Source organism: Plectropomus leopardus, chromosome 18, assembly GCF_008729295.1.
Source record: "Plectropomus leopardus isolate mb chromosome 18, YSFRI_Pleo_2.0, whole genome shotgun sequence".
In the NCBI taxonomy this organism is placed as follows: Eukaryota; Metazoa; Chordata; class Actinopteri; order Perciformes; family Serranidae; genus Plectropomus; species Plectropomus leopardus.
Window position 1 is genome coordinate 5281320 of NC_056480.1, and position 20368 is coordinate 5301687.

At 40.2% G+C, this 20368-nt stretch overlaps 3 protein-coding genes across 4 annotated transcripts; 2 read left to right on the forward strand and 1 right to left on the reverse strand.

Moving 5' to 3' along the window:
* Positions 1-42: 42 nt before the first annotated feature.
* On the reverse strand, positions 43-6459 carry srsf4 (serine and arginine rich splicing factor 4). 2 transcript variants are annotated; one of them, XM_042505987.1, is made up of 6 exons: positions 6273-6459; positions 4466-4632; positions 2839-2945; positions 2343-2557; positions 2035-2112; positions 43-935 (listed from the first exon to the last, which is right to left on the reverse strand). In XM_042505987.1, the coding sequence occupies exons 1-6, from the start codon at positions 6377-6379 to the stop codon at positions 446-448; spliced, it is 1164 nt and encodes a 387-aa protein (XP_042361921.1). In that variant the 5' UTR covers positions 6380-6459; the 3' UTR covers positions 43-445. The 2 variants fall into 2 exon arrangements, with proteins under 2 accessions (XP_042361921.1, XP_042361922.1); XM_042505988.1 differs by lacking the exons at positions 4466-4632; positions 6273-6459 and adding an exon at positions 3391-4365.
* A 1350-nt stretch (positions 6460-7809) lies between these two features.
* Positions 7810-11575, forward strand: LOC121958016 (XK-related protein 8-like). The gene is made up of 3 exons (XM_042506861.1): positions 7810-8345; positions 9590-9777; positions 10445-11575. The coding sequence occupies exons 1-3, from the start codon at positions 8020-8022 to the stop codon at positions 11194-11196; spliced, it is 1266 nt and encodes a 421-aa protein (XP_042362795.1). The 5' UTR covers positions 7810-8019; the 3' UTR covers positions 11197-11575.
* Positions 11576-15038: 3463 nt separating this feature from the next.
* LOC121957866 (XK-related protein 8-like) lies at positions 15039-19796 on the forward strand. Its single transcript, XM_042506655.1, has 3 exons — positions 15039-15415; positions 16905-17095; positions 18236-19796. The coding sequence occupies exons 1-3, from the start codon at positions 15120-15122 to the stop codon at positions 18964-18966; spliced, it is 1218 nt and encodes a 405-aa protein (XP_042362589.1). The 5' UTR covers positions 15039-15119; the 3' UTR covers positions 18967-19796.
* Positions 19797-20368: the final 572 nt, after the last annotated feature.

Genomic DNA, 20368 nt, shown 5'->3' on the forward strand with positions numbered 1-20368 from the left:
CTTCTCAATGACCAACATGAAAAAGAATCCAATGACAAAAAGTACATCAGGCATTTTTTTCTTTTAATCTGAAATAAAACGATACAAGGATTTCACAAAAAGGTGAGGAGACATTAGAACACTTTCCCACCACAGTATGCTTTTACGTTTGATTAAAAAAAGGCTAAGACACATAACATACCATCAATCAAACTTATAAAACTGAGATTGCACCCTGATATTTTACAAACACCCCCATACGAGACAGCTCTAATGAAAAAATATGTGGAGTAAAAGTCAAATGAAATGGATAAAAGACATCGAGCACGGGTGCCTGGTATTTATTCTACAGCTACTTATCAAAAAACGGGAGGCAGGGGTCGTGTTGTGGGGTTTGGGGAATGTAAATGGAGGGCAGAGGGAGACACGGGGAGAAGGGCTCGTGACAGACAGTCCAAAATCTGAACTAAGAGCGGGAACGGGAGCGAGAACGAGACTGGGAGCGGGATTTGGAGCGGGATTCTGAACGAGAGGCGGAGCGGGAGTGGGAGCGGGAGCGGGCTTTGGCGGGTGAGGGGGAGCGTGATTTAGACTTTGATTTAGACCTGGCTCTGGATTTGGAGTCGGCGGGGGAGCATGAACGGGAGCGGGAGCCCCTCTCGGGTTCGCCGCCCTCGTCGTCGCTCTTGGGCTGCTCGCGGCCCTTTGAGCCCGATTTCCTAGAGCGATCCTTGATTCCTGACCTTGAACGAGACCTGGAGCGGGAGCGAGATCTGGACCTGGAATCTTCCTTCTTGACCTTCTTCCCGTCCTTCTTGCTCTTTTTGCTCTTAGGGCTGCGACTCCTGCTGCGGTCCTTGTTCTTCTGAGCGCCGTTGCTGCGCTCTTCTTCCTCCTTCTTGACCTTGAGCTTGTTCTTCTTACTGCGAGATCGGCTGCGAGAGCGGGACGCAGCTCTGTAGAAGATAAAAAACAGAACTTGGTGTTTGATTCATTGCAGTGCTAAAACTTTAAAAAAAAGAACTGCAAATATAAAGTACTGGACGCACTTCTTTCCTTTTTTGGCTCTTAGTTACATGATACTATGGCCATGTGCTTGTTGGTAGGAACTGGCTCCCTCGGGGATGATGCAGCAGGCGCTACAAAAGGTGTTATTGCATCGCATAACTCTTCAAAAGCTGAGCGAATCATCCGCAAGTTCTGAACCAACAGTTCCTTTGTGAAATCGTGGACTATCACCTACCAGAAATCCCTCATACGTGGTCACTTGCCTTTCCATTATCACTCACATAACAGGCCTATGTCGCCATGGATTAAAAATGATGACGGTTAGTGCGGTGGCTGCAATAGAAATAAACCTGCTAATGTTTTGAACATCCGTTGCTGTGTTTCCTGGTATCGCAATAGAAACGCGGTGATCTCGTTATTGTGTTATCGACATTTTTTGAGATCATTTTGATCTCACTTAAGTCTTGTGCAAATCTGTAATCGAATATCTTCTAATGTTTCAGAGTAAAATCCCTCGTGTCAACAACAGCCCTGCATACTGATAATGTCGTATACCGTATACACCAGTGAAATTCTAGGAAGGTACGGAGAAAAAAAAAAAAAAAAGATACCACCCAAACCCTATTATGGAAGCAAATGTTCCATCAGTGGACAGAGAGACCAGGCTGTGCAGCCTTGACCTGCTCAGATTAAACAGCTGTAGATATCAGGCTACTTTTTCCTGTCAGCAGCTACCGGCTACATGCTCACAAGTGCATGCACCTGTGCACTTTAATGGACTTGTAAAAATCTTTTTATAGAAACATGTGCTCTCATCTTTCTGCTGCTAACTGGTTATGAAGTGCCAAAATCTTGATGTGGATTTTAGAGGCAGCTGCTGAGATGCTTGAGATGTAGCATGCAGGGGATTTTGGGAGATTGCATGCACAAAGATGTGTGTGTGTGCAGCTTCAAGTTACTTTACCCTTACCATTTACTGTTGGCTCTTCACCACAGAAATGCCATGCATTTAGCGTAATGTCCCTGCTGATAGTTTCAGTTACTCACCTGGAGTGGGAGCGGCTGCGACTGCTGCTATCACTGCGGCTGCGGCTCTTGCGTGACCTGCGGCTCCTGGAGCGGGACCTGAAAAACACAATGAGCAGCAGTCACATCACCTGCACGCCAACTGCAATGGTGCACGTTATGATTGTTTAACGGTTTCTATATTTACACAGCATCTTTCACCAATGTCGGTTGAAATCCAGGTGCATTATAAGGCCATTTTGTTATGCGCATCTGAATGTCCTTATGACTTTACTTAGATGATACGGCAATATGCATGAAGGCCATGTAATTAGAGCGACGTGTCTAACCTGGAACGGCTGCGACTGCGCGAATAGGAGCGCCTGCGTCGGGCCCCGGGGCGGTCCTCGATGAGCCGGATCTTTCTTCCGTTCACTTCTGTGCCATCCAGCTTCTCCAGAGCCCTCTTCATGTCCGAGTAGAGCCTGAACTCGATGACCCCCTCGTTCCTCCGGCCCTTGTGGGTGTCAGCGTAAGTCACCTCCCCTGCCTGCCTCATGTAGTCCTTCAGAGAAATGGAAACACGCACGGTGATCAAAGGGAGAGCGGTGATTTAATGCTCTGCAGCAAGAAAATTCTAAGAAGTGTTGGCAAAGTCCACGGGGAAAGGTGCCGGCACATGGTTGCGGATTGGCCGTTGGTGCTCTGTGATCCAGTTTTGCAAATATACAAACTATATATTTAAAGTTCAAGGCAAGGCATCAGACAAATAACACTTGATGTAAAATTCCTTAAAACTTAAAATCTGATAATTTGTACAAGAAAGAAAAAAAAAACAATGCATACCTTCAAGTCTTGCCAGCTGCAGCGGCTGGAAAGATTCTCAACAATGAGCCGATAATCTGTTCTTATAGGTGGACCGTATCTGTCTCTTCCCCAGCGTCCATATCCACCTTTTAAAGGTAACAAGGAAAGAACAGGAACGATGAGGGCCAAAAATAAACCGAGATGGTGCATTTATACTAAACTCCAAACTACATGCTAGAAAATATATCAATATTCACTTGGGAAAAGGGGAATTAAGAAGGGGAAAAGCAAAGGCGAAAAAAAAAAGAAATTCATTAAATCCTTAAAAAAAAAAAAAAAAAAAAAAAAAAAACCTCATTTATTTCTACAAAATAAATTGAAAGCCTAGACTCATACAACACATTTGTATCTTATTGAATTTTGGTTAAAAAAAATTTCAATAGGCATAATTTCTAAATAAGAAACGGAAAAAAATCAAATTCAAAAACATAACTGATCGAGGAAGTACTTACGGTGAACTAAAGCAAGTTTCTAAGCTATCCTATCTAAAAACATTTCACTGTTACAAAACATGTTCTTTTTTTCAGGCACCTATAAGAGCTGAACCCACATCTGTTCCTAACCCCATGGCATCCTCACCACCCGGCCTGGGCCTAATGGGAAAAGCGGTCTTCATTCACAATGGCTCCCTTTTTTGGTCTGCCCAGGGGCCCAGAATGGTCAAACCACACTCTTGGAAAGGGGGGACACCATGGCCAGCAATAGGGGCAGGCAGTCAGCAAAGGACTCTTTCAATTAAAACATTGAGGTTCTTTGTTAAATCTTTACCTTTAAATTGACAATCATTTTAAATAAAATAAAAGACGGTATAAGACATCAATAGATTACAAGATATTTACAATCAAATAGTTATTTTACAGTATTTAAATGAAGACATTTATATCCTGTCCATCAGTAAGCCATTTCCCCATCACACATTCACATGAACTGCATTTAAAAAGATATTTTAAGTCATTGGTGGCTTCTGTGCACACAAATTTACTCATGTCTTGTGCTGATTTGGAAATTTCTTCTCACACCTACTCAGACAACTTTTGTGCTCATGTGTTTGCAAGACAAAAACAAAAGTGCAGCTCTGGAGTGCCCTATCCAAAAACTGAGAGATGTCTTTGTGAGAAACTGGCCATCCAAAGCCTGGAGGGCCCATTGAAACCAGAACAATAGCAGATACTGATGAAATTAAGATGAGGGGGTGTGGATGGGCGTGGGCCCCTAAAAAGGCAAAAACTGAAATAAAAGCAACATAGTTTCATTTATAGGCATGTAAGTAAAGAGGGCGATACTGAAATATCTTCCAGCAGTATTTGGTTTGCTAAATCACAGTATTACAACACTGTATCACAACACCACTCGCTCCAGGCACCACCTACAGCAAGCAATGTTCCCGAAAATTAGCAGCAGCAGCCCTAACTCTTCATCAGTGTCAAACCTAACATTTCTATCACAAACATTAGGATATAAATTGAATGCACATTAGCCACCAAGGACAAGCGTTAGTTTTTGCCCCTTTATAGTTTAGATTAATGGTTCCCTGAAATGAATGAAAATTCCTCATCAATGACATTATTCATTGCGAAATAAACACCATTTTCTGTTATACACTTACTTCTTCCACCACCGCCACCGCCGCCGCCACCACCACCGTAGCCTCCATCACGACGGGGTCCCTTGGTGTGCTCCACAATGACCCTTTCCCCACACAACTCCTTGCCGTTCAAGTCATACACAGCATCATCTGCATCACGGGGGTCATCAAATTCAACAAACCCATACCTTAATAACAGAAGAGAACAGGTTTTAACACGAGTTCGCAACAAAGGATTACTATGTTTTTCATATCTAAAAACACAGTGGAGGTCAGGTGTGCTCAAATGTGTCGCAGTTCCTAAAAAAGTTGTTTGTAAGTCCCAAAAAGTCAATGAAGCTCAACTGTCTTGCAGAGATGTGTTTAAGGCTAATGGTGCTAGTCTGACATGCTGCCAAGGCGTGGAAATAATGGGAGATTAATCAATTATATAGGCATCAGAAAATCACTGCAACAATTTGATGTTCAAAGAATTGTGCAGGTCAGATGAGAAAAAAATCTTAAATTTACGGGTTTTATTTTTGCAGGTCAATATTGTATCACTGCAGACATGCCGGTATCATTTTTTAAATAAATTTAAATTAGAAATATTATAGAGTTTTAGTGGCCTTCTTAGCATGATTAACGTTATCTTTGGTGATAATTTGCAGTCAAAAAAAGGTTAGCTAATCGCAACATATATCGCTGTTTATTCAGTCACAATATTCAGCACATCGCCACACGTTTAAAACGTTATTATTGTATCGGTGCCTCTGGTGATTCTCACCCTGAGTGCAAATGTATTTTGTCTTGCAATACTGTAAACTGAATCTCTTATTTTTGGGCCGACAGACAGACAAAAGACGCTGCTTTAATATTTTCACTTCGGGTTTTAAGAAGCGGTGGACGCCTTTATTTCCACGCATTTCGTAGACTTCACAATTTTCACCATTACAGCCTAAACGGATCTGCAAACACGGTATTGGGGGGGAAAGAGGCGGCGCTGCAACACCGGATCTCTCAGTGGAGTGCTAAAGCCCCAGTCTGGTGATCTCATAAAAAATATTTTAATTTAATCAACTCTGATATGCAAATGTTGCCTGACACACAGAGATGCTCATCTGTTCATGATGAATTTTATGTTATGCAATCATTGATGCTGCATACATATTAAAATATAGTGTACGGACAACACAAGCTGCTCTCTTATCGTACACGTTGTGCCTTTTGGAGTGCAGATGGCTGTGTTTTCACACACTTTGTCGATCGAATTATTTGTCGATAATCGAAATAATCGTCGTATGAAGCCCTGGGTGCTAATAGAGGAACCAACTTGCACGTTAAAAAAAAAACCTCCAGGCTTGGCTTATTGATTGGCTGAAAGTACAAAATACCCGGAAGACGAGTTAAACAGGGAGGTTATATAACTGAAACTGTTCATTGCAGAAAGGAGATTGCACCCAAAGCTACAAAACGAATATGATCGAAATTGCACTTATTTAGCTCGCTCACGGTTTACTTGCAATACACACAGCCGCCTGTGACATTGCCACGTCTAACCTAAGCTAGCTAACTAGCTACGGTCAAGATTAGCGCAAACAATCTCCCAAAAGAAAAACTTGACGTACGCAACGTTATCGTACCGAGAAAAACAAGCGCTTTAGTAAAACCAGAACCTCACTATAGATCACATAAGCGACGGTTTTGGGGAAATATTAAACGCTTCCTAGCTAGCATTAGCCGACCGGGCCCGCAGCGATCAACGAGGCCCGGGCTGCGCGTTATCTTCGCGGCGAGGCCTGCGCAGACATCGGCTTCAACCACAATCGAGGATCGGCCTCATCTTTACCCGTTTTTCAGATCGACTTCGAGGATCTTCCCGTAGCCTTTGAAGAACCTCTCCACGTCCTTTTCTCTGGCTCTGTAGCTCAATCTTCCGATGTACACCCTCGACATCCTGGTAGCTCGTGTGTGCTAAGCTAACGAAATGCGGGATCCGGATACAACCGCACGAGCTCGAAGCGGCACACAACGGGGGCGCGAGGCTGCGGAGATACATACACGCGCTCCTTTGATACGATAGGTCGAGGCTGCAGGGGGCGTGTCCTGTGGTAGATGGGTTCTTTTGACCTGGGCTTAGTCTTTCAGGTAACCCTATTATTTTGTTTTAAAGAAAGTTTACCGATCACTGCTGGGACGATTAATAGATTCATTGATCAAAAGAAAATTAATTGCTCTGTAAAAGTCATTAAAATGATCTCCCCTTTCCCAAGCTAACGTTTTAATGGTCCAAATATCCTTAAAGTACCGAGAGTAAACTGGTATTAATTGTGCTGAATGGACTATTTCATAATCATATTACTGGATTGCAATCAGTGATGCATTTCACGTGCATCGCTTTAATGTTGCACGAGGTAGACTAACCGCCCGTACTCCCTAAACTACCTTACATGCTGGTGACTAACCTACAATTATATAGCCAAATGTATTTATTTATATTTTCTACTTACATGAATATGCAAAGTAACTAAAGCTATAAAATTAAAGTAGTGGAGTTTAAGCATAAAGTAGAAGCATTGAATTTAAATAATAACAAGAAGTACATAACAAGTACCATGGAACTGTACCTAAGTACAGTATGTACTTTGGTACATTCCTGCATTGCACACATTCTTTTGATAATTTCGGCACACGACTAACGAAACTCCACAATGCACTCATTTTTATTCAGGTATACTAGAGATACTTTTATTACATATATATTTTTATTGCATATAATACTTACATTCAAAGTCATATAAAATAAGCTATTATCATACAATACAGATCACAACCTACTACAGCAAGTAGATTGTGCTGAAGCACCACTTTGCTATAATTTAAACACGTATATTGTACTTAATGTATCAGACACTAAACAAACTTTCCTGCACTACAGTGACTTTCGGCAATATAGCCCCGTGCTAGCTAAGGTAAAGAACAAAAGTCTATTAAGACTTTTAAGATATTGAATAATTATGAAATGTGAATGTAATTAATATATATTTTTTTTGTTTGCTTGCTTTTTATTTTTTGTCTTTTCATTTTATGTATGTATGTATTTATTTATTTTTAATTTAATGTTTTGTCTTACATTTTTGTATTGAGTATTTAATCAACAAGGTTTATTTTAATTTATTTATTTTTTAAGTTTACTTTCGAACATTAGATGTGGTCTTTAAAAGTTAAACCTTTACCTCCCGGATTTTGAAACCTGTCTCTACACGCATAAGCCGCGGTGGGCGGGGCTAATAACTGCACTCACAGGGATAACTACAAACCTGTTACAAACACACCAGCTGCTCCCTTATGTACCGGCTATTTTTTTCTCGCACTTTTCTCGCTAACTTAATGCCTCAAACGTTTAAATACCCGATATTTGAGCGAGTTTAAACTCTTGCTCGGTTATTAAAGAGTTGGTAACTTTTTTCTTCAATGGGTTGAAGAACGCGAAGTCGCTTTGGGAGGGAAATAACGGTACGGGACGTTAGCTGAATGTTAGCTAACCAGCAACAGGTTGGTTGGTTGGTCAGCTAGCTAACTGACAAAACACGGCTATGGAGCGCGCGACTTTTTCAAAATACTCGTGGATTGATTTTGTCTTCTCCGTGGTCGGGGTGTGCACCTTCCTGGTGGACCTGGGCTCGGACGTGTGGGTGGCCACCGAGTTTTACTGCCGCGGGGACCTGTTCTGGTTCGGGGTGCTGGTCGGCCTCATGGTCCAGTCCTCGATGGTGGTCCAGTTGTTCAGCTGGTTCTGGCTCAAGTATGACCGAGAGCTGCCCGGGTTCAGCGCGCAGACCGGGGGAGGAACCGTGCTGTTCGGGGACAGAGTGAAGCTGTCCTGCCTGCTACATGTGCTGCAGCTGGGCTTCCTCTGCAGGTAGGGTTGGGGTGGAAGAGGTGCTCATGACCTTTAAAAGTGGAAATACTGTAGTCTAAAAATACCCCAAAGCCCTGAATTTAAAATGTTATTAAGCACCATCAACAGAAAGTACTTGTAGTGTGAAAAGTAAACATACTTATTATGCAGAATTGCCTATTTCATAATAATTAATTCTCCGAATACAATAATGTGACAAAATTAGTTGAATACCATAATTGTATGAGGACTCAACTGGGTTCATGATCATGGTAATTAAGTTTATTGAACCAAATTAATTTTTACTAGTAATCAAATTAAAAATGAAAAAATGTTTGGTAACAGTCCATAGTACTGTAAAATTCCTTTGAAAAAATCTGTATAAAATTTTTTTTTTTTTTTTTTTGAGGATTTAACTTGAAATTGTGTGTTCACTAATATGTCGATGAAGTACTGAAAGGAATGCTAAAGTGTTTTGTACTTTTAATTGCCATATTTATGAACACATGTTTTAAGTGAATTACTCATAAAAATAAATTAGTTTCACATTACTTAAGAGGAATTTTAAAGTCGTAAAAGGCACTGTATTTTTTAATTAAAAAAAGTCCTTAAAGAGTATTAACTTGTCTTAAATTGCTAAGACATGGGAAGTAAGACTTTATGAATATTTTTTTATCTATATAATATTTCTTTTATATATGTGTGTGTGTGTATGTGTATATATGTATATGTATGCTTCATATGGAACAATTTGTGACTATAAGTGCTAGTCTGAGTGATGTTAATTTCAGGTGTTTCAGCAACAGGTTATATGAAATCACACGCCTTGCATGTGTGACGCAAAGACACTTAAATTTTCAACAAAACTAAAAGACACAAGCTCCCAAGCACCTTTGCTGCAGGATTATCTCTCTCTTTACCTGTACTTTTTCTCTAAAACTGGATATTCCCGCAGAGTAGTACAGATAAGCAAGTAGCTAACATCATTTGACAGGTGCTATGACCATACATGAAAATTTCAGGTGCGGCAGCTAGTAAAACCAGTGTTTCAGAAGAGAACTTAATGCTTACAATGCACAAATAATGTGGCGTGAAGAGCTGGAAATATGATTCAGTGCTGTTGGAGACACTGAATGCGTCATGCCAGATTGCTTCTATTCACTTTTAAATGTTTAGCTGCATGGGTTTGGTTTGTGATGCAATTTTCTCACAATCTATGTGTCATGTATTGTAACTGCTTTTCTCTGACATATTCACCCATGCAGGCACATCTCCGCCATACGACAAGGCTTCAGGGTTTGGTGGCGGAAAGAGGAAGGGTCAGAGTATGCCGTTTACCTGACACACGACCTCAGCATGCTGCGGCTCATCGAAACGTTCTGTGAGAGTGCTCCTCAGCTCACGCTGATGATCTACGTCATGTTGTACACAAACAAAGCCAGGACTGTTCAGTGTGAGTTCTCTTCAGTTTGATTTACTTCCACCCTACAAGAGAAGCAAACATCTACAACTGACGATAATAGGCCTCATTCACCAACTGTTTTTGTTTTGTTGTCTCCTTAAAACTCACTTTCCCAGTTGTTTTAATCAAAAAAATATATCAACAGCAGCTGGCATTATTGTGTCCAAATAAACATGGATTATGAAAACATAAATAAGGGTGACAAAAAACCCTACACGTATAAAAACAATACACATATAGATATGTATAAAGTAATCCCTCCCCAGTTACTGACAGTGTACTAGAAACAATTTGAGCTCACTGCCACATCTAGAGTCTGCACTAAGTGAGTGAATAGAGTGCAGCTTCATGAAGCAAACTTTTGGGCAAAATTGCAATTGATGCCAGTTAATTTTTTTTCCTTAGTTTGGGCTATTGTGAAATTAGTTTTAAATTCCATTCTGAGTGGCGTTAAAAAGTCTTAAATCTAACTTTCCTTGAGCAGTAGGAGCCCTGTTTAGAGAGGAAATTCAGCCGTTCAGGTTATTATGTGTGAATCAAACTAAGTGGTCTAGTTAAGGTTGTAAAAACACTATCTGGGTTGTGGTGAGTCATCTCCATAAACGTGTTCCCCTCCTCTTGGTTGCTACAGTGACAGTTTATCTTCTGCTTTTTGCAGTTGTGAGCATTGCCGCATCAACCACTTCCATAGCGTGGATGGTGGTGGATTACCACCGCTCCCTGCGCTCCTTCCTCCCAGACAAGGCCAAGCAGGGCTGGTGTTCCTCTTTAATATACTTCCTGTGGAACCTGCTGCTAATCGCCCCACGTGTGGCCGCCCTTGCCCTCTTCGCTTCGGTCCTGTCTGGGTTTATTGCTGCCCACTTTCTGATGCTGTGGTTTGTGTTTGTGTTGTGGGCCTGGCGACAGGGGACATACTTCATGGACAGTGCCGGTGGGGAGTGGCTCTACCGGGCCACCGTTGGGCTCATTTGGTACTTCAGCTGGTTTAACGTAGCGGAGGGTCAAACCAGAGGCAGGAGCATCATCTACCATTCCTTCATCACCACTGATGGAGTTATCCTGCTGGTGACCTGGTGGTGTTACAGGGACCCTGTCCAGACTGAGCCGTACGCCCTCGCTCTGATAATCACTCTACCTTTAATCTACCTCCTGGGACTGTTTTTTAAAGCCCTCTACTACTGCTGCTTCCACCCGAAGCTGTGGAGGCCCCCGATGAGGGACCCAGGGCTGCCCGATGATCTGCCCGATGCAGATGTGTCCTTAAGAAATGTTTCCATCCAGGACAGCACCCCATCCTCCCAGCTCCTCAACAAACGGATGGCCTGCCATGCTGCTCACTTCTATTTAGAGCAAGGAGTCATTAGAAACACTGATAGCACATGTAGAGCGGAGTTATCACGTCTGTGATGTCCGACTTTTTTTGTGTCACAGCCAACTGTGTACTACTGATAAATGTTACCTTCTGTGGTTGTGGTAATATGCAGCAGTCGATGTAGACTGTTTCCTGTTTGTGCTGCAGTTTCTTCTGCTGCTTAGTTGGGATGCGAATTGATAAGATTTTCTTGATACCAAGATTTTGCTTATCAGCCTAAATCTTTATTGATTTCCTTACAGAGTGCCCCGGGAGGGACGTTTTTCTTTAGGCCAGTGCTAAAGGTAGTGTCACCCTGGTTCCCTCTTCAAAATCCTATGGGATTTTTCCATTACATTTTGGGTTATGTTGGAAAATAAGGTCTGTAGCAAAGAAACGTTTATGATACTTACACATTTTGTTCAGCAAGATAATCTTCACAAATGAACACAACTTGTAGGATTTTTGAAGCCTAAATGCAATCGCCAGAAGTGAAAAGATGTGATGATGTTCTGTAGTCTCCTTTAACCACTTGTTAGCAACCACCTTTAAAGATACCTAAAAGCTTCAAAGTCGTGATTGGGGTATTATCTGATGTATTTCATCTTGTAGAAAAAAGCCCGAAAGTTACTTGAACTTGTGTTAACCACAGACCTGTTTCAGGCTTCTAACCAAAAATTAAGGAACTTGAGGTGCTGAAATGCTTATTTATTTCTGGGTTGTAGGACTTATTCCTGTAGCACTCTGTTGATGATCTGTGGGAAAAAGGAGGCCTATACTGGTTTTCAGCGTCAGCACAACTGTTTTTATTATCTCTGAGTCTGAATATGGTGTAGATTAAATAAGAGTATTTTTACAGCATTGTTTTTCATTTAGGTTTTCTTAGTCATAAAAAAAATCTGCTAAGCCAGCCTGCAGGGCACAAATGTTATTTCAACATACAAGGATATTTACTCACTGTACCAGATGTGCTGCTCAGTTGGGAAGCAGCAGCACTTAAGTTTAAAATGTGACACATGCATTCATAGTTTCCACCTTTACTTGAAATGATCATTTTACCGACATTGCAAACAGCACTGTTGTCATTTTTCTTTGTGAAATGAAGCCACGCTTTGGACCATTATTTCCTCTCCGCCATGACTCCTCGTAGGTGCAAGTTTCCAGCAGTGTTGTCAGAAAAGAACTGAGAAGAGCAATTGACAAGCTTGGCTTATGGTGTCAGAAGATCAAACTATTTGGACCCGTTTTTTAAATCCCATCAGTCGTGCTCAGTGTAATTTTAACCAGAATACAGGTTAAAAAACAGTACTTTAATGTACAAGTCGGCAATATGGATAAATCCTTTCCATGTACATACATCAGACATCATATCATATATTGCTATATAGTAGATTCCTGAAAAAAAGTTTTAAAAAATTTAAAAAACGGTTTTTGACTCCTCCAGATTCTTTATCAACTTGATGCAAATACAATATAAAAACGCAGTGTTGCCACAAACCAGTCCTGCTCGTTGATTTGCCACCTTACCACAATGTCCTTATACGAGCACAGATATTAAAGGGACAACTGCCACAGTATAAACTTTATAAAAATATCTCTTGACTGTTATAATGCCGCTGTCATATTTCTCAACTCTACTTGAAACCGGGGCTAATTTTACAAGCTCGTATCTAAACCAACGAAGTGAATTTTAATTTGGTACATTTTCTACAAAGAAACTTGTAGTTTGTTATATTTACACTTGGTGTAAATTTGTTATGGGGACAACCTTTTTCATATGTACCATATGATCATATGGTTTTTTTGTTGCTGAGAAGAAAAAAAACTTTGTTACAAGAATACAGTTAATAATACCTTATATACCTAATATTTCAACATTTAAGAGTTTTGTAAGAGGTCTGACAATTTTCTCTATTTATGTAGACAATCTGTAAATGTGAATTGATTTCTGAGGTTTTTACACAGTAAGTATCTAAAGTAGTTTGTTATGTGTTTGGGTGTTTTGTTTTTGCAGCTGCTACTACTGGAAACTATTTGAAGGACGTTGAATGTAGATCTGACCATAAGCTCCCCTTTTATAATTTCTCTGTCCTGTTTCTGTGTGAAACAGCTGTTTGAGACTAATTGGTAGAAGACTAGTTTTTTGTTAAGATGATATTAATTGTCTAAAAAAAGCTGAAGTCATGTGTTAATTCTTAAAATGTCAAGTAAGAATGTTTTGTGTATATTTAATAACACATAGCATAACTTAAACTCAAAAGTACAAAACCAGTTAACTAGTGTCACTTTTGCTCTCTCATCCAGTGTTTGTTTAGTGTGTTCAAATGTCACGTGCCACATGTCTCTGTGTACTTCAGTATCAGTGTAAACTTGGCTACGCATAGACAAGCCTCATTACTCTACACAGAGCATCTATTTAAATATTTGACGTTCCTTGAAGTTTTTATTTTATTTGTTATTTTCACTATTGTTTCATTATTGTTAAACCTCTTTCAGTTCAATGTTAATGTTCATAAAGTGTTTTTGCCATCAAACTACTGAAACCAAAAGTCAAGGTCACTGCTGGTTGTTTATATTTTACCTCATTTGCCATGTGCAATTATTAAAATAACATTATTTTTGGCCTTTATCTGTTTTTATTTATTTTTTTACATTTGATGTTGAATGATGATTTATAGTTCAGTCTCTTATTTGTCTGTGAAATAGCTTTTTTTTGCACATGGAAATACTAAAGAGCTTCACTGTTAAAGCGACAGCTCATAATGTGAGTTATATGCCAACTTAGTTTTATGTATATCGCACATTTAAAAAAGTTAAATCCAAAAGTGCTTTCCAGTCTAGGCAGAAGGCTTAGGATCTGTCTCAGTACACGTATGAATGATTATTTTTCTTCATTGCTTTGGTAAATTCCTCAATCATCCTTCATCAGTCTACCTTTGTTAATTTCCATGTATTTTTGTGTCATGTCTGTGCCATCAGAGTGATAAGTTTTTGAATGTGTCAGAATGTCACGACAGTGCTGTAACTTTGAGTTTCCCCTTCCCTGTGTCCCTGTTTGCCTTCCTCTCCCTGTGTTTTCGTCTGTCTGTGTGTGCTGGCATTGGACCTCTCGCCAGTGTCAGCGTGGGTAGGCTGCAGCCCTCTGATACCCTCAACAGGATAAGCAGGCATGTATAATGGATGAACGGATGGATGCTGGTTTCCTCTTGTTGTTGAAAGCAAATTTATTTTCTGTGCTGTGGACATAACATAGCTTCAGTATGCATCTATGTGTGACATTTTGTCAACCATCACGTATGTTTTTTAATTTTCTCCCCTCATTCTGTCGCTATATTTATGCATGCCAGCTAACTGGAATAACGTTTGAATAGAGTTTGAAAAATGCCAGTTAAATGGGGTAAGGAAAACACTTTATTATTGAGAGGTTTTGGTAGAGTTTTTAAACTTTGTCCTTGAAAATATGTTGGAGCCCCGTAGAAATGTAAACATAGTAAACTCCCCTTCAGCAGAACTGTACATGCGGCGCTGTATGAGGAATTACAGTGCATTTAGTGACATTTTTGTGGTGACGATGATGGGAACAAGTAGGAAATTTAAATTCTCAACTGAGAAATGAACCAAAGCAACTGAGAAAAAGTGTAAAATATTTGGTAAAAAATGACAATAATACCAGGAAGAATACAATAAAACAACAAATGGAAATCTCAAAAATTACTAACTTGATTAAATCGGTAAAAACAAAAAGTGTATATATAAACTGGGATCGATTATGTTACCGCAGTCTGCCTTTAAGATGTCGCGTGACCCTTAAGGAGGGTCAGTTTGTCAGAGGGGTTTTACCGTATTTAAACGCTGACCATTTGCTCCGTGCATACTTCCAGTTTTACTAATTATCTGGTAAGAATGCTGTGAACAGCTTTGTCCCTCTTGAAGCAGGTACTTAAAGAGGATATTTGTGATCTAAAGTCTGACAGACGTTATGGGTGTGTTTAAGCACATCCCTGTAGATTTTATCTCAGCTTGTTTGGGAATTGTCTTCATTCTGCTCGACGTAGGGCTGGATATATGGGCCGCTGTATCCTTCTACCAGGAGAAAGCCTACTGGAGCCTCGGTGTCCTGCTGCTGCTTCTCATCGGCTCGTCCGTTCTTGTTCACGTCTACAGCTGGCTGTGGTACAGCTACGACGGCTTTGAGAGGCAGACGAAGGTTGAGAAATGTCTGAGCCTGAGAGCGCTCAAGATTCTTCATGTGTTGCAGCTGGGAATCTACTTCAGGTTGTGTAAACTTTGTTTATCACAATAATGTCTTATTTATTTATTTGTATAATTTATTTAAGAGGAACAATGCAAACTATCATAGTACAACTTCAGCCTGTTGAAAACAAGCTGTAGTAACTGATTGTTTCATGTAAAGAGATTTTAGCTATCGCTAGTTTCCAACTTTTGTCCTTTGTTAGGTTTTTTAACAAAGACAAAGAAAAAGATATCAAGGTTACATATAGTGATGTGCACTGAATCACAGTTATGGTCAAAAAGAAGACTAAAAAATAAATATTTACATCAAGGTTACATAGAATTACAACATACAGTTACAGTTAAAAGACAATGAAACAAGTGAGATTAAGGTTACATACAGTTACAACAATCAACTGCAGAACTTTATAAAATAGTCAAAAATGCTGAGTAAGCTCGTGAGTTCCACATTTGAGAGCCTTTTATGAAAAAAGTCAACTACCCCAAAAGGTCTTAAAATGCGATTTGCAGTTGCTGCTCGTTGTTTATACCACTAATTTGCCTTTGTGTGGGAACATGGTTGTATATGTAGGAAAGTATTGCGTTTAAAGTCTAAGGTAGATTTATTAGTCAAAGAAAGTTTAAAAAATGAAATTCAGATTTGGCTTTGATCCCTAAAATTAGGTTGTTTAATTTTTATGTGTGGCGTCACATCTGAGAGCTCCACCCTTTCCTGTTCCCATTTACAGGAAATACAAAGTAATCAAATGATCTGGGATAATTGTGCTGTGCCATTTAACTGCACTCCAGCCAAATTCCAAACTAGGGTGGTGACAATAACATGCAAAATAAAAAAAAACAAAACAGTGTACTGTATTTTTCTAATTTATAGCACAGCTGGGCCCTGGAATTGTGCTGGAAAATAACCAAGAACATTACTTAAGTAATTAACTTTATTTATATAGCACCTTTCATACAAAAAATGCAGCACAAAGTGACAATAAAAACAGTTCAGCAAAGCAATTCAGCATAAAAGGACATTTTTTTAAACAGAAAGTGCTAAAAACCATAAAATCATTTAATAAAACCATAAATCATAAAATCAAGTAAAACCTCAGAAAAAGACACCAAATTACCACAGAGAGACGCAAATGACTTAAAAAATACAAAAACAACCAAAAGAAACATAAAACCAAAAAGACACAAAATCACCTCATTCTTGATTTATTAAATTTATATAAAACCTTTTTGCATGACTACTTTTACTTTTTATACTTAAATGCATTGTCTTTAAATCACATTTACTTTGTTTAAGTTTATTTTACAGTAGGTGTACATCACTTTCACTACTGCAGAAGTTTTATTACAACCTGACCGGTGTCCTGTCACCATTATTGGCCATGTGTCAGAGTCTTTGCATACAGTACAACACCTGCCCTTTTATAGTGTTTGAGTATAACTGGTTATGTTTAATATTTGGTAATTCTAATGGTTTTTAACTTTGTTCTCTGTGTTCTCTTTGTTTTCTCAGGCACGCAGGTGTCGCAGAGATTTCTTTACGCAGATTTTCTTCAACGAACCAAGATCATAGAGATAAGGCACTGTTCACGAGGAATGACCTGAGCATTCTGCGGCTTATAGAGACGTTTTCGGAGAGCGCTCCACAGCTCGTCCTCATGCTCGCTATCATCCTGCAGCGTGGCGAGCTCAACCCTGTGACAGGTGCGGCGTGCTACTCATATCACTAATTCAGTCTTGATTGATTATAGGGCTTCTTGAATAATAATGTTACTCAAGTATTGAATGAGACGTAAGATTAAAGTGCTGAAGTAAAAATGCAAATCTGTAAATTACAAGGTACAAAGTTCAAGGTAGATTTTTTAGCAAACAGCAAACAAAGTTTAAAACATTAAATCAATACTGTCTGCCACTAAGGCTAACTTTCTCTATTTACTGGACATTGGTGGTGTGCGGCACCAGAAAAAAGAAGTTAGAAGGTAGATTCATTTGTCATTTTTTTAAACAAAGTTTAAAAAACGAAATTAAATTTGTCCTTGTGTCAAAGGATGAGTTGATTAAAAACAGCAGCTATTGTGAAAATTTCTTCTGGTGTTTGGGCATGCTGCTGGTGGCATCATTCAATTCCTGCAGTGCATCTTTTGAATATGCATCATAATCTTGTGTCCTTATGGCTCCCAACAAGGTCTGCCCATCCGGTGCAGCAGCTTGATGTGGTTTGTTAGGGGTTAAGCAGGTCTTTGTGAAGATGTGTGCAGAGCTGTCTCTGATTTCTCGTTGCTGAGTGAGTCTCAATCGCATCTCATCCACTTTATTCTCCTGCGACCGGACATTAGCCAGAGGAAGGCTTGGTAGAGGAACAACTCTAGGTCCAAGTCGGGTCAGCCTCACCCTGATGCCGGCTCTCCTCCTTCCCTTCGTCTAGCACTTTTGGTTTCATTTCTCCCCTGTGGAAAGAATTAAAGATTACTCTCCCACTTTTTTGAAGCTGTTTCTTTGCACATGGCACAAAACCTGTCCTTACATAGCATTTAGGGGGCATTACCTGTGCTAATAGGTGAGTTATGATCAAGTGGGATTCATCACAGAGCACACCTGAGTAAGAGCAGATTTGGATGATTCAGAACATTTGGTGCATCTTGAGTTGACTTTTATTTTCTTTTACCAGAAAACTAATATAAGAGCCATCTAAGAGAATATTGCTGCATGAGGCCCAACGAGAGTTGATATTTTCTAACCTTGACCAAAAGTAAACCAGTATTTGCAATACCTCACAGGGTTATAGTCAGATAACACTGCAGTCGTATCTAAACCTCATTCATTCGCTCTTCTTCTTCTCCTCAGTGGGGAAGACCATCGGATCGGCCTTAGCCATCGCTTTCAGGTTGACCATGCACTACCGACTTGAGCGTGCCATCCTGGTCAACCAGCAGAAGCAGCAGATAACCACCTCTGTGATCCACTTCACCTGTAACTTGTTCCTCATCTCGTCTCGCATCACCGCTCTCGCCCTCTTTGCCTCCGTGCTGCCCTGCTTAATTTTCATCCACTTCCTGTGCTCTTGGAGTGTTTTATTCTTCATTGCCTGGAGATCTGGGACGGACTTCATGGACAGCCCTTGCGGAGAGAGACTTTTCCAAGCCACTGTGGCCCTCATTTGTTATTTCGACTGGTTTAATGTGGGTAAGCAGAGACCATGGTTGAGGCGTCCGCTTTATCATGGGTGCACACTGGTTGACATTTCCCTCCTCTGCGGTCTGTGGTACTGGAAGATGAGCACTGAACTGCCGTGTTTTAAAATCCCGCTCTTGTATGCTGTAGTCACTGTTGTCTGTGTTGTTGGGGTTTACATCCTCGGTCTCCTCTTTAAAATGTTACATCATAAGTGCTCCATTCAAAGTCTTTCCACGGTCGAGTTGGGAGGGCGCACCGCTGACATAAAGTCAAACAGAGTTATAGCAGTTTCTGCAGATGATCCAGACTCAAAGCTTCCTGAGCCTCCACTCAGTGTCGAGGCTAAAAACGTTAAGTCTCACAAACAATCTGTTAGTGTTATATTAACAGGCGTGTCATAACATAGTTCATAAGAACTTGACGTGTTGAAAATGAACGTGACACGTCATTTTTTTTGTGTTAAGGCATAAAAACATTGCGTGTTAACACTACCAAGCTGTATGTGTTAACATGCATTTTAACGTAGTGATAACAAAGTCATTTGTAGGACGTTAGTTGCTCTTAAGGCCTTCCATAGATTACAGCGGTGTGGAGCATGGATTGGGCCAAAAGGTCTAGTTTGGCTTTTGCATGAGTAGTGGGCATAGTTTGCTGTTTATTGCTCCCTGCTGTCTTTGAATGCAGCCTAGTGAAAAGTAGGTCAACTCCTCCCCTGGTCCAAACCCTAAATTGGCCCGAGCTTATTTAAGGCACCTGTGACATGATGGCTTCCTTTTCTCTTTGTCTGCGTGTTGGTTGCCTCGTGGCTCTGCCCCCCTGATTCTGAGCTATGTAATGTGTCTAAAATATATTTTGACATTGCTAAAAGGCATTTATGCTTCAAATTGTGACTAAGTTGGCTTTTTGTCGTATAGTGTCCTGTTGTCTTCCTGTCTGCATGTTTCCTGTCTGCCTAACCTGCCTGGTCGTATTGGTGTCTCGCTGGATGAGTTGTTTTACCGTGGACTGAACGACACCCTCAAGGCTGCCTTATAATTACACCTTTATGTCCAGGTATGATACATTAGGTATTTATAGACAATGATCAGGACCTGGGGTTTGTAGGCCTGAATGTAGGCTGTCTCCCCCCCTGCTGGTGCCAACTCACTTCCCCTCCCAAATAACTTTGATTGGAGTGTTTTAATAAAAGAGTCATTTTTTTATTGTGATAACCTTTTTACACATATTTACATTACATTTGGATCTGTCAAAATAAACTTTGAATACATTTTTCTAATGTGCCTCCTTTCATTTCAGCAACCTTTAATATAATTTATTCCAGATACTTCCAGTCTTATTAATTAATCAAAAGTAAAATTGATTTATTTTTGGAATCATGTCTCTGTCTTGCCTAAGTTATTGAACCAGCGTTGCCTGTATTTAAGGTGTCAATTCAATATATGTCCCAGAGTGAAGTTCCCCAGGTGGCGCTGTCAGGTCAGTGACATTTGTGTCTTTAGGATCCACGCACCTTACCCCCAAACTGCCCCCTGCCACACCTGCATACTTCAAATACGTAGACAGAAAACATCAACATCAACTCAACTTAATAGCAAACACATTATTGAAACCAAAAGTCAAAGCCACTGCTGGTTATTGCTATATTTTATTTTATTTATTTTATTTTCCTTTTCCATGTGCAACTGTTAAAGGAACAAAGTTGTATTATGTTTTGTTTGCGTGTTTATGCCTCCGCGCCGGCAGCAGCTGTGACCAGAGGCGTACTGTTTTAAGGGTATCTCAGAAACTCTTGAAAGGAATTTC

Excerpts from the sequence above, each read along its gene's own strand:
- LOC121957866 (XM_042506655.1), top strand. The coding sequence starts at position 15,120 with ATGGGTGTGTTTAAGCACATCCCTGTAGATTTTATCTCAGCTTGTTTG. Across the intron at positions 15,416-16,904 it reads CAGCTGGGAATCTACTTCAG|GCACGCAGGTGTCGCAGAGA; the intron begins GTTGTGTAAACT and ends TTGTTTTCTCAG. Across the intron at positions 17,096-18,235 it reads CGAGCTCAACCCTGTGACAG|TGGGGAAGACCATCGGATCG; the intron begins GTGCGGCGTGCT and ends TCTTCTCCTCAG.
- srsf4 (XM_042505987.1), bottom strand. The coding sequence starts at position 6,379 with ATGTCGAGGGTGTACATCGGAAGATTGAGCTACAGAGCCAGAGAAAAG. Across the intron at positions 4,633-6,272 it reads GAAGTCGATCTGAAAAACGG|GTATGGGTTTGTTGAATTTG; the intron begins GTAAAGATGAGG and ends TCTGTTATTAAG. Across the intron at positions 2,946-4,465 it reads CGGTGGCGGTGGTGGAAGAA|GTGGATATGGACGCTGGGGA; the intron begins GTAAGTGTATAA and ends TACCTTTAAAAG.
- LOC121958016 (XM_042506861.1), top strand. The coding sequence starts at position 8,020 with ATGGAGCGCGCGACTTTTTCAAAATACTCGTGGATTGATTTTGTCTTC. Across the intron at positions 8,346-9,589 it reads CAGCTGGGCTTCCTCTGCAG|GCACATCTCCGCCATACGAC; the intron begins GTAGGGTTGGGG and ends TCACCCATGCAG. Across the intron at positions 9,778-10,444 it reads CAAAGCCAGGACTGTTCAGT|TTGTGAGCATTGCCGCATCA; the intron begins GTGAGTTCTCTT and ends TGCTTTTTGCAG.